This window comes from Bombyx mandarina, chromosome 11 (assembly GCF_030267445.1).
Source record: "Bombyx mandarina strain Sakado chromosome 11, ASM3026744v2".
NCBI lineage: Eukaryota > Metazoa > Arthropoda > Insecta > Lepidoptera > Bombycidae > Bombyx > Bombyx mandarina.
This window is the reverse complement of record NC_143218.1, coordinates 13007701-13021280: the sequence shown is the minus strand read 5'-3', so window position 1 is coordinate 13021280 and position 13580 is coordinate 13007701. Positions and strand designations below refer to the sequence as shown.

Genomic DNA, 13580 nt, shown 5'->3' with positions numbered 1-13580 from the left:
TGCATAAGACTCGAATTTCGCTAAATAAGGCCAAAATCATTTGCAATCTGTGACTATAGTTCCGGGTTGATTTGTGGGACAGATTTTATACAAAATACCTAGTTGAGATTTCGATCTCATCTCTCAGGAGGGCTAGCGGTTTCCGCGATCTAAATTTTTTTTTCTACCTTTTCTAGTAACGTCGAGTGGTTATTCTAGATTCGCCGAACTACTAGGTGCGCTCGCGGGGCTCAAACCGGGAGTGTTGCTAATACTGGCCCTAGCAAGTGCAGCGCACCGGATCGGAAATGCGACCCACTGAGAAGATTCGGTGAGAAACTCAGTGGGTTGTGTCTATGGGTTAATTTACTCGTCGAGCCCTTCGTCGCAAGCGACGGGTTCGGCGAGGTCGGTGAACGGGGCGATCTGATGGTACGGCTGCAATGAACCAACATAATTGAGGAATGATGAAACTTTATTTGTTTTTTCGTTTCAGTTTTCGAAACATATCAGAAGGCACGATTAGTTTTTGTCCAAACTATGGCAGAATTAGCTACAAGATCTAGCAACGTGAAATGCTTGGAAAGTGCCGGTGTCTTGGGTAATAATTTGGGGCCTACAGACCCATATCGTAATTTTTTAAAATTTTTATGGCTTGAGTGGACGAGCTCACAGCTCACTTGATGTTAAGTGGTTACTGGAGCCCATAGACATTTACAATGTAAATGCGCCACCAACCTAGAGATATAAGTTATAAGGTCTCAGTATGTTTACAACGGCTGCCCCACCCTTCAAACCGAAACGCATTACTGCTTCGTACCTACCCGTGCGGACTCACAAGAGTAACTTAACTTAACTTAAGTAACGGTAACTATACTTGAGGCATTAGAACTTATATCTCAAGGTCGGTGGCGCATTTACGTTGTGGATGTCGATGGGCTCCAGTAACCACTTAACTCCAGGTGGGCTGTGTGCTCGGCCACCCATCTAAACAATAAAAATAAAAAAAACAAGAGTTCCTACCATCAGTAAAATGTATCTATTATTTAGCAGTTCATTTAGACTTTATATTGTTGTCCCATAATATGAAAGATCTGAAGATCTAATTATTGATTTTATATTAATCATATCTATACCTTGTGGAAATTTATGAAAATATTTCAATAATATAAAAAAAGCATGTTGACTAGTTTGTAAGTACACAATTAAAAGCGACAAGTCTACAAATTCACTTGGTACCTATGTCCGAAAATTTGTATATTGTCACAGAGTGACGTAATCAACTAGCCGCCCTCATTTGTTTATAATTATTTATTGTACGCGCATACTTGCAAGGAACTCCAGGTCACATTTAACTGAACAGCAGAAATCTAGCAACTAACAAAATGGTTGAATTCCAGAACTGTTAAAGCCCTTGTTGTCTGACGCATGCAGCACTATACGTCAGTGTGCTGTCGTAGCGATTGCAAAACTTGCTGAACACGATTTAGACATAGCAAGGCAGCTTCTAAATGGAGGAATCATTACAATTACACTTGAAAACTTAAATAAATACAATGTATGTGGTATACTTATTTACTATTGTAAAATGTTGGTTTAATGCTCTAATTTGGTTCGAAAGAAATTAATATGTAAACATTCATAGGTTTACTACAAGCGGTCTGCATTATATTTATTGAGAGCAGTAGCGAAGTAAGTGCGTTTATCACTTTTATCCATTTAAATTCATTGTTAATTAATAACCAAATAATAAACATGACTAGGCACAATGAAGAACTGGCGAGCGCAATAGTCCGCCTGGGAGCTTTAGAACACATTGTTTCTTGTCTTGAAGATTTTGACACTCAGGTAAAAAAATAAAACTAAAAACTACTAATACTGAATCAGAACCGTTTTTAGGTTTTGTACCTCGAAATGAGCAAGATGTAAGAATCTATCGTAATTAAAAATATAGCAATTTTTCATTAACATGCGTCATATTAGATCATTTCAAAATAGTTTTGAGGGTTAGTCTCATATATATTTTATTTATGTGGGTGGTCGTTTTTGTTTATTTTGTGTTAGGCAGACGACACACAATACGGGCATCTGATGGAGAAAATTGACTCTTGTTTATTTATGCTAAGGGGATGACTAGCCGCTACCTACTGCCATGGACTCTTTTCGCAGTTTGTTTGACGAAAGATAGGTTATAATGCCCATGAAACAACATTAAACAGGAGTTCAATCCAGAACCGTACGTACGGACGTACAAATATAATCTCTAGAGATGTACTGGGGATGAATGCAGCGGTTCCAGGCAATCGTGGTTCTAGGGATGAACTCTGATCTAATGATTATGTAACGACAAAAGGAGATGATGAAATCATTTCAAACAATATCTGCTTCATCGAACATACCTTTATCGGCAAGATTAAGTGACGGGTAACCATATTTATGGTACGATAAATAATTTATGAACCGTAACCCTTTTGATATTTTCGAGGCTGTAAAAGAATGTGTCGTCTAAAATTACTTACTATTGACTGCAATCAATTTATGTAGAAATTGCGAAAAAAACACATGTCTCATTTTCGTCGCCTTTTTTTATTGCCTTATTTTTATTTATTATTTACATGCTGACGGCCCACCTTGTGTTAAGTGGTTACCGGAGCCCATAGACATCAACAACGTAAACCACCTTGAGATATGAGTTGTATATCTCAGTTTTATATTACAGTGGCTCACTGCAGAAATAGGCAGGGTGGTGGGACCTACCTGTACGGACTCGCAAGACGTGTTACCACCAGTAATTACGCAAACTATAATTTTGTGGGTTTGATTTTTTTACACGCCTTCACCGTGGATGTCAATAGATCGATTCAATTCAATCGAAAATATGATAAGTACCTACGTATTTCATTGGAAACATTGGTACCTGCCTGTGGGGTTCTGACGCCGTTGCATCGCAAAATACAAATGCACCGGACGTCTTATCATTTAGGCCACGACGATTTCAAAACTTTTTTCAGGTTAAAGAAAATGCGGCTTGGGCAGTAGGTTACATTGGAAAGCACAGTGAGCAATTGGCCGGTTTGGTTGTAGATGCAGGCACACTACCCTTGTTAGTACTCGCTTTCCAGGAGCCTGAGATAAGTTTAAAGCAGGTACCTACTTGTACGTAACATAAACCAACATTATTAATAATAGTTTGTGGGACAAGGACAATTTTATTAATAATTGAGATATACCTATCGATAGTCATGGCTAACATTTTGAATTTAATTAATTTTAAACCTTTCACTATACATTGCACTTCATAATAACTACTGTTGAAAATCTAGTAGGGTAAGTCCGGGGTAGATGGCCATATGGGAGAGATGGCCTATCGAAATATTTCAAGGTACCGTTCATTAAATGCCATAGGTTAACGTTTAGTTTTCTGCGCGTCGTGCGTAAAGGCAACAGTGCGATAAAATATTTGACGAAAAAAGCATAAAAAGTAAGTAAATCCTTTGTTTTTTGTTTCGATTATTGTAAATATTTATTTGATGTTTTATGTTTTACATAATTGTGGTATCAAATTCTTTAAATTATCGTGATATTTGTATTTAATGCAAAGTATACAAACAGTGCTACTTTAAAATCTCAAAATGGTTTGTTTCGTGTCATGGCTTGTTTTAGTTTTTGTTGTGGCCATCTCTCCCGTAAAAAAAGGAGAGATGGCCAAGTGCAGTCGGTATATGATGGCCATGGTGCGTGGTTACAGAAATGATGTTTTCTGCAAAGTATTAATATATTTTCTTATTTGTTTTAGATGCCTAATAATCGTGTTTCCAAAATCCTGCGTTAAAACTGCCACGATGTCTAATGTTTTCCACCCGAGTACTCCGAAAGATGCTTCGTTCAGTAAGGATCCAGATTACACTGCCATCTCGAATTCTACAGGATATATCACCTAGTCCACAAAAAAATAATCCAAGTGCGTAAATGAACAAAGCAAGTCGAAGCACCTTTGACTTCGAAAGAAAACATCTAAACTAGAAAAAATGCTGCAGAAAAAAGTATAAAAAAGAAAGTAATAAAATGTGTCAAAACAAAGAAGGAAAAAATACAATAAAAGGACTGTTCAATGTATAACAAGTAAAGCCATTCGAAGACTATCTGAGAATAGTGACGATATTCCATTAAAAATACTGTCAGATAAGAATGAGAAAAGAAAAAGATTCGAAAAGGATAATTGTCTTGGGCGTGGTGGTGAAAATTACTACGAAACACTTCTCATCGAAGAGTGGCTTCAATATACAGTGTGTCAGTATTGAGTTCACGAACACTACACTGAATTTAAAACGACGTGTTCCAGATGTGACGAAGAGGAGAAAACAAGACTTAAACGAAGAAAATAAGACCAAAAAATAATTATAAGTCTAGAATTAAGCTATGGCCATTTTACCTTTAATACTGTGGCCATCACACCCGGATACCTTGGGAGAGATGGCCAATTGAGATTTAAGAAAAAGTTAAATTAATAAGGTGATCTCTTTAGAAGTTGTTACTTTTTTGTTTAAAATATCATAGTCGATTCTTCAAAGTTTAATGAAAAATAAATATAATTAAAAAAACATAAGTATTTGATTTTTGACAGAGCTTAGAAAAAACTATGGCCAACTACCCCGGACTTACCCTAAAATAACAATTCAAACATAGAATTGTAATCATTTTATGTACAATTAATATACATCTTGAAGTGCCTGTGATTACGGCCGAATTTCAATCATACGGCTAACATTAGCCTATAATTGGGCTGAACTCTGCTGAAGTTTTTCATTTAAAGTTTTATGTGAAAACCCACTTAATTTTTTTAGTATAAGTTTATTTACTTCTGTATCCATCAGTGACTTCCTTTCGACGAAAGGCTTTCGTGACTTTTCATTAGTTATCATGATTTCTTTACATAATGTTGAATGAATTTTAGATTTCTGCAGGAGCCCTCGTAGACTTGGCTCAACATAAGCCGGAAGCAGTAGTCGATGCGGGAGCTATTTCTCATTTGGTACACGGACTAGAAAATCAGGATCCTAAGCTTAAGGTGTATTGTTATGTTATAACTCAGTTACGAATCAGACATAGTCCTCTGTACCCCTAAAATGGTCCGTAAAATGAAGTCGTCGGTTTTAGCATTGAATTTTAATTTCACAAGCAACCTCAGAAATAATCAATATGAACGTTTCAGTTTCTTATGTCCCCTTCAACTTCGTTTAATATTACTTAGGCATCTACAAATCACTGGATTAAAGTAGGTATAGTAACCGGCAAACATCTTGAGCAAATGACCTTGACTGCGCAGAACCGAATTTTAGATCACTTTGGTGGTGAGGGTGAGGCGCGACGGCAGGGGAAATCGTATCGAGCGCTTTATTGGTAGATCAGTCGAACCTTGCGTCCCGCACCGCGCCCTCATTCCGCTTGCTCCCAAAAGTACGCTTGCGTACAGTGGAAAGTTATTATATTATTAAAGTCTATCGTTATTAATCGTTAAGTTATTTGTTATAATTATTTGTGGACTTTGTTGCCATTGCTATTTGTTGAGTGTTTGTTGATTTTTTATAAAACATACACTATGCCGCGACAAACCGGTGTAGTATTCAAAAGAAAGGGTAGAAAAATTGTGTACGACGTATATTGCTTCATTATAAAACAGGGGAAGAATGATATGGAAAAATTAAAACAGACTTCGGAAGTAACAAAACCATCAGTGAGGACTGTAAGGTGCATTATTAAGGAAGCTAAAGGCTCTGGCTTGCTCGCCGTGTTTCGGACTCCGGGTAAGAAAAGATCAGGGAAGAAGAAAGTTACCGGAATGGATAGTTTCGTTCAATCTGTAATAAAAAGATGTAATCATAATAACTACATAACAAGCAGCGAAACTCCGTACCGTAGAAAGGCTTCGAAAATTTTAAAGAAGAAATAAATTTTAATGGCTCGGAATGAAGCTTACGACATATTATGAAAGAGCTAGGCTTTAGATGGAAAAAAAGAACAGAAAATAATCGGAAGCTGATAATTGAAAAAAGTAACATTTGATTACTACGAATCGAATATCTTCAAAAAATAATTAATTATACACAAAAAAGAAGACCGAATCGACCGAGTTGTAAACTACACCGATGAGCCCTATGTCGACTAATCACGATGATAGCGACTCAGGTGATGAAAACAGTGATGATGATGATGGTCAAGATTATGATAACGAAAAAAAATATACAAATACCAGCTACGCTTCAACTGAACCAAGACCTGGCAACAGCTCTAGTTTTGACTTAATAGAAGGAATATCTATTTTACCCCAAGATTAAATTATTACAATTATTAACCTACATTTTTTGTTGATGTTCTAATAAATATATAAAAAAATACATATGTTGATTTTAATAATTTAATTGCATTATGACGCAGAGTAAATAATGTTTTTGCACGTGAGTGTACCATGCGCAAACTTACCCCCACTACGTCAACAAATGCTCAAGAAGTTTGCCGGCTATTATAGGTATATTGATTGTATTGTCAACAATCTAACGTTAAACTAAGAGTTCGCAATCTCCAATGCTACGAAATGATTCTATATGGCCATATGCCCAATAATAGGTTAGGGTGAATTTTACTGCAAATTTCAAATAAATAAAAAAGATTAGAACATATTGATAGTAGCTTTAAAAATCTATATATATAAAAATGAATTGCTGTTTGTTAGTCTCGCTAAAACTCGAGAGCGGCTGAACCCGTTTGGCTAATTTTGGTCTTGAATTATTTGTGGAAGTCCAGAGAAGGTTTAAAAGGTAGATAAATTTGAAAATGCTCGGAATGAAATAAAAAAAACAATTTTGTTTTTCCTTTGACGTGTCCCCCGTCGGACGGATTCCTTTTGATTGTTTTAAGTTTATTTTATACAAAAGGTTAGGTATTTTATTTATCGATTGAGGCACTACGAAGTCTGCTGGGTCAGTTAGTGATGAATAAATAACAGACGTTTACTGAAATATTTATGAATGCAGCGTAGTATACTATGCGCACTGAGTGCAGTGGCCAGCGCACGGTCTGAGCTGGCTGAAGCAGTAGTGGCTGGTGGTGCACTGCCCGCCGCCCTCTTGCACGCCGGCCATGACGCAGCGCCAGTCAGGCGTGCCGCAGCCTGTCTACTGAGGGACATTGTCAAGCATTCGGTTGATGTGAGAGTCTATATTTATATATGAATGAATTGCTGTTCGTTAGTCTCGCTAAAACTCGAGAACGGCTGGACCGATTTGGCTAATTTTGGTCTTGAATTATTTGTGTGAGAAGGTTTAAAAGGTAGATAAATATGGAAATCGGACGTCAGACGGATTCTTTTTGTTTGTTTTAAGTTTATTTTATACAAAAGCTTAGGTCTTTTATTTGTCGATTGAGGAACTACGAAGTCTGCCTTGCCGGTTCAGCTAGTGGTTTTATATAAATTTATTGCTAGGTAATCGTAATGCAGTGTTAATACCGATCCCACGTGAATTCGAAGATTAAGTTATGTTAGTAAATTATCAGGTTTTTTTGCGATGAGTTGATATCGGTAGAGTTTTAGTGTAAATAGCTTCTAAGGTAGGTTCCGAGCAGCACATGATACTGTTGTGAACGAAATAATGTTTAAGAGCAACACGATCAGCGCGGATGAAGTGATCACAAATGTTATTCACGGAAAGAAGAGATTCGAAAGCAAACTATTTTACTTTAATTCCTATTTACTAAACTTGTTATTTGTTAAATAATTGGGTAAAAAAAACATAGCATTACGTTCGATTAGTCAGTTATTTGTTATAAAATCAAAACAGAAAGAAATAACCCATAATCTTACTAATACCTAACTATGAAATATTTGCAATTTATTTAGTTGGCTCAGCTAGTAGTGAACACTGGTGGATGTGGTCCTTTGGTCGAACTATTAAAAGAGAGTACGGGTGGATCAAGAGTCCCAGCTTGTATGGCACTAGGATTTATTGCAGGGCAATCAGATCAGCTCGCAATGGCAGTTATAGAATCGAAGGTGAATAAAGTTTATATTTGTGTTTGACACAACTCAATAACATATTAATATTTATATTATACCTTTTATATATATTATACCTTTTAAACTTAATTTCACGTCTCCGGTCACCGGTCACGTCTGTCGAACCAACGACGCCAGGTGGGGGAGGAAAGTCCTCGAATGGAGGCCACGGATGGGTACCAGGAGCGTGGGGCGTCCTCCAACCAGGTGGACCGACGACTTAGTGCGCACGGCGGGAAGTCATTGGATGCGGAAGGCGGAGGACCGCGTTCTGTGGAAGGCATTGAGGAAGGCCTATGTCTAGCAGTGGGCAGATAAAGGCTGATGATGATGATGATATTTAAAAATTATATTTTAAGGAAATAAAGATAATTTAAATTTAACATGAAAATATTGAATCAAAATTAATAAAATTTATTCAAACATTGAGGGCGGCGCGATAAACAGGGCCTAGGGCGCCATCAAGCCTAAATCCGTCACGGCTTATACCTATGTCGATGCCATAAACAGAACTTATTATATATATTTAAGAGTGAAAACTGGTAATACTGAGACTATTGGTCAATTTATGAATTTTAACACTGATTTAAAAAAAAAATTTATTAAATAAATAATCTTATTAAGTTTTTTCACTACTACTATTTAAGTTATCAATCATCACAAATTGTGTTGCCTTTTCTGGTTTTATAAATAAAAAAAATGTATCTATCAATTTTAGGCCATTACACCACTTGTTGAAATTCTACAAAAGAAAGATGCAGAAGATGCAGAGTTGTGTGCAGCTACTTGGACATTAGGCCACATCGCAAAACACTCACCACAACACAGTCTGGCTGTTGCTGTGGCCAATGCTCTACCTAGACTGTTACAAGTTAGGTTGACCTCATTCTTACTTTAGATTAGTTTAGATGTAAAAGTATTTGTGGTTTAAAAATTAACAGCAAGCAGAATTAAAATTGACATAACGTTTTTTTTTATTCGATGTACTAATTCTGACCACAATATTAAGCCAAAGTAATAAAATTACTATATTGTCATCAGTCTTTAATAATTGTCTGATACATGTGCAAATAGCACATTTATAATCTTTTCATTTATATACGCAGATAGATGTCAATATTTAAAGTATATTTAAATTATATTTAAATTAAACATCGTTAGTTTAATTTTACAGCTTTACACAAACCCAAAGTCTTCAGGAGAAGTACAAGCTCGGACATCATGTGCATTGAAACAGGCATTACAATGCTGTCTTCATAGACCTGCATTAGAGACATTGTTACATTCTGCACCTGCTTGTATATTGAAATATGTACTAGCTCAGTATGCAAAGGTAATTATTCTAGTTAGGCAAATATAACAATAATACACTATTTCAAATGAAATAGTGCTCCAGTAATCAGTAATGATTGATTTCGTTTAAATATGATGTAGCAGTTACTTAAGTAGTAAACTTCTTTTGCTGAAATATTCATTTATTTATATTTTTTAAAGAGTTCTACCAGGTGGGACTGTTTTTCAAATTGCTAATAAAGAATATTTGAAAGTAAAAATTAAAAGGGAAAACTATTTGATTAATAGTTATTTGTAATTATTTTTAATATGTACTAGAGTTGAAAATGCAAGATCAATCAGTTTCAACTGTGTAATATAAATTTGTATGTATATATTTCCTAGTAAACAGGTCCATCATCCAAATTGTCATCTTCTTCTTCATAATCTTCCCCGTTATCAAAATAGTTATTTGCATAGTCAGTACCATCATCTAGTTCATATTCTTGCTCATGTTCATCTTCCAGCTCCTCTTCTTCATCTACGTTTTCGTTGTTTAATTCTTTTTTTTTGCCGTCTATCCCCTCATCTGTTTCCAGAGTCTCTTTTTTTTCAAGCGTTTGTAATCTCTTTGCTATCTCTTCGGGATCATCGAGTTTTCTTTTCCTCGGAACAGTACGCGGACGTTTTGCTTGAGGCCGTAATTCGGTAGGCATGTTAACCCACACGCAATCCAATAACTTATTCTGCTTCGCATCAAGTGCTAACATTTTGTACTTATCAGAATATCGCTCTACACCGTCAGTCTCTGTTTTGACTTTAACAAATGCCGGTGATTCGTGTAGATATTCAATGAACTGATCTTTGACAATGAGCATATAGTCAGTGGCGGCATCACATATAAGAGGTAGTGGTTTTTTCTCAAGTTTTGGAAACAGTGGTGGTGGCACAAGTGTTGGAGGAGCATTGTCGCCGCGTGTCACACCTAAGGCTTGTATTTGCTCAGTAGTTAATGATAGACCGCTACCCCCACGTCCTCGTCCTCTACCTGCCATTGTAACTATAATCGATTTTTTGATCAGAAAACAACAATCTGGTGATAATTAATCTATTTAAATTTGTAACACCGGATGGTACCTACCTACTCATTTGTTATTGTTTTGAATCGGATGTTTTTTCGTTTAATTCTTTTATAAAACAGGTAATAGAGACGTAGTTCATACAGCCAAAGTTAAAAAAAAATCGTGGCCTTATTTATTTTTCAATACGTAAAATGCATCAGTATGAAAATTATTGATAATTTGAAATTGACTATGGCGTGAAATAAGAATAAACTAGAGATGACATGAATTAAGCCTATGTATATTGACTTCATCATTTGAAGAACGTGAATCAATTACCGTAGTAATTCGTAATGAGGTTCATCATTTATTAGAATAAAATATATGTGCGAATCATTATCTTGCAGGCTAAATCCAAGAAATGTGTATATTTTTCTTATTAGGGTCTTTTTCAAGTACCATTTCCATTTCATGGAGTTTCATAATTACTGAAAAACTGTTCAGTTCAGAAATTATTAAACAAATTATAATAAAGGTATATTTATTGGAAGTAGATGATTTATATTCGTTTTATTTTTTCAGATTCTACCCAACGATGCAAGAGCTAGAAGGCTTTTTGTTACAACAGGAGCATTGAAAAGAATACAAGAAATTGAAACAGTGCCCGGAACATCCTTGAAGGAATATATTAATATCATAAACAGTTGCTTCCCTGAAGAAATAGTAAGGTAAAAGACTACCTACTAAAAGAAAATTTGTCCTACTCAAATCTCAACTGTGGGCTCTTATACATTTTTTATTTTCAGATATTATACTCCCGGCTACACAGATTCTTTGCTGGATAGAGTTGAAGCGTATACGCCACAAGTATGGAATAATGGAACTCTTATGTATATATTTTCGATAGACACTGATGGTTTTCATGTATTAACATGTAACTTTCTTTTGTTGAATAGATACCAGAACTTTTTACTGATCGGGTGCCGAGTGATTGCCAAAGCGAAATGAGTATAGAGAAAAGAAATTAGTTTATTTTTCTTATATGTTGTTAAATACACTTTATTAATATTGTTTCAATTTTCATTCTTTGTACATAGTCCAAACAATTTTTTGTAGTTGTACATTTCTTCCACCAATCTTAGATTCTTCTATTACCATTGATTGAGTCAATACTCTATAACTGCAATAGGATTATGGTTAAATTTGTACACAGATCGATTTATCTGCGGTAAAAATCTTGCCCGGTTTATGAGGGTATTATCCAATTCGCTACGAGTGCGTGCTTACCAGTGCTTACAGTCAATCTAGCGTTAAGTAGTTACCGGAGCCCAAAGACATCACAACGTGAATATCACTACCCAGTCGGTGACATAAGGTCTAAGAGCCCATTTTTGTACTGCTGGTCCAAACTTCAAACTAGAACGCAGGACAGCTACGCGATAGAAACACTCAGAATGCGATTGTACATAACGTCAATATAAACCAATTTATATCAATTACCAATACGGTTGTTTAAAACTCAGAGAACGCTGTTTTCCACTATTTTTAACTTATTTTGTAAAGTTATGGATAGTGTCTAAAATAGAAGCGTAGATATCTAAGTGTTTCTTCGTTTCTTCAGTCGGCTACGTTAGACGCGCCAATATATAGACGAGCAGATTCATGTGTCTCGCGATGACGAGAAAAGATAGCATTATCTTTAAAAATCGGAACTCGTTTCGACAGTAGGGATTACTTTCTCTCCAAACGTTTCTTGCGTCACTACCCCTATTTTACCTTGGTAGGAATAATAGATCTGCATGGTTATCAGTGTTCTATCTTTTTAACTATAAATATATAATAGAAACACATATATTAAATATTAGTTGACCCAGCAAAGGTTGTTTTGCCATTAAATTTTTGGGTTTTTAGGAAAGAGAAATAACCTAGATACCGACTGCAGCGCCACCTGCGGGGTTGATTTGTGAATCTAAACCATCCAGGGCGCCACCCAAACGCATAGAAATTCATTCAAATCGGTCCAGGCGGAGTTCAGTGACATACACACGTACAGTAGAATTATATTATATAGGTATAAAGATAGTTATAATTACGAGCGTGAATTTAGTAAATATAAATATTTTATTTAGACCTACAAACTTGAAGAAAAAAAAAGAATTCTTAAGCTCTTATATTGGAACTAGATATATAACACTGCATCGCTCCTTGTTATCTTATACCATCAGACTAAAAAAGCTACCTTTGACGAAGTTACTTTAAGATGTGTTCCTTATAGTTTATATATACTCACTTAAAGTCATTTTCAGCCAACAGATTTAACATGCGTACACCCAACGCTTCGATCTCGTGAAAATTCTGGTTTTGAAGGAATTTTATGTCATGTCGTATTAAATTCGTCTTGAGTAATTCTAATTCATTTGCATTTAAACCCTGTGATTTACAAAGAGAAAACGAATTATTGTGAAAGCTATTGGCCGTTACACACAATCGCTAAGGAGGAATTTAGACTGGCTAAGTACATACTTGTAAGTATTGCAGACCTCTAAGAGGCAGGTACGTTATTATTAGTCACAATAAGGAATTGACGCATGTGATGTATTATTATTAATTGGACGAGAAAAACTATTAGCACTGTTAGATTTACATAAAACAATAATTTTATTTTGTTAAATACAATTACTCGACTCGACAGACGTTCTCCTGTGGTGCACATGTCTTAAAATAGAAAATTTCACTTTTTGGAATAATTTGTTAGAATCTGGACTAGTGATGAAAATATTTATAGTTATTACCTATAATAAGGTAGGTATACTTAAATGCACTTGAACACATATACTTTGTTGCTTATTGCCAGTTGATAGTCGAGAAGACATACGTATCTGAAAGTATACTAGTGGTTACAAGCTACCTGGATTTTACAAGAAGTGTATCCAACAGTTTCTAGCTCAGTCAGTAATATGTAATGCATGTTTAAATGATGAAGGTATACTACCAAATGTCCACCACAAACTGAATAACTGTACATGATAATTGTGGACAGGAAACTAGCTGTTATCTTACTGTCGTTATCTACCGGTTATGGTAAGTCTTCAATACTAAAGTGATAAAATAATACAAGTCAATAAACAAGCTATATTTTATAATTGTTTCACTTTGTACCTACTACTATGTGGAAAAAGTACACGGAAAAGATCAATAATACACAATATGTTAGGTAA

At 35.4% G+C, this 13580-nt stretch overlaps 3 protein-coding genes across 5 annotated transcripts; 1 reads left to right on the top strand and 2 right to left on the bottom strand.

Annotated features, from left to right (window-relative positions):
• Positions 1-396: 396 nt before the first annotated feature.
• Positions 397-11439, top strand: LOC114247536 (uncharacterized). Of its 3 annotated transcripts, XM_028180524.2 has the most exons (13): positions 397-580; positions 1380-1537; positions 1625-1671; positions 1743-1827; positions 2991-3125; positions 4934-5047; positions 7011-7184; positions 7874-8026; positions 8748-8900; positions 9204-9362; positions 10945-11090; positions 11169-11229; positions 11319-11439. In XM_028180524.2, exons 1-13 carry the CDS (start codon positions 520-522, stop codon positions 11388-11390), a joined length of 1518 nt encoding a protein of 505 aa, XP_028036325.2. In that variant the 5' UTR covers positions 397-519; the 3' UTR covers positions 11391-11439. The 3 variants fall into 3 exon arrangements, with proteins under 3 accessions (XP_028036325.2, XP_089587143.1, XP_028036326.2); XM_089731017.1 differs by lacking the exon at positions 4934-5047; XM_028180525.2 differs by lacking the exon at positions 7011-7184.
• Positions 9661-10456, bottom strand: Polr3G (RNA polymerase III subunit G). The gene has a single exon (XM_028180527.2). It carries the CDS (start codon positions 10354-10356, stop codon positions 9703-9705), a length of 654 nt encoding a protein of 217 aa, XP_028036328.2. The 5' UTR covers positions 10357-10456; the 3' UTR covers positions 9661-9702.
• Positions 11368-13524, bottom strand: LOC114247539 (uncharacterized). Its single transcript, XM_028180528.2, has 3 exons — positions 13271-13524; positions 12653-12792; positions 11368-11542 (listed from the first exon to the last, which is right to left on the bottom strand). Exons 1-3 carry the CDS (start codon positions 13385-13387, stop codon positions 11443-11445), a joined length of 357 nt encoding a protein of 118 aa, XP_028036329.2. The 5' UTR covers positions 13388-13524; the 3' UTR covers positions 11368-11442.
• Between the last annotated feature and the right edge of the window lie 56 nt (positions 13525-13580).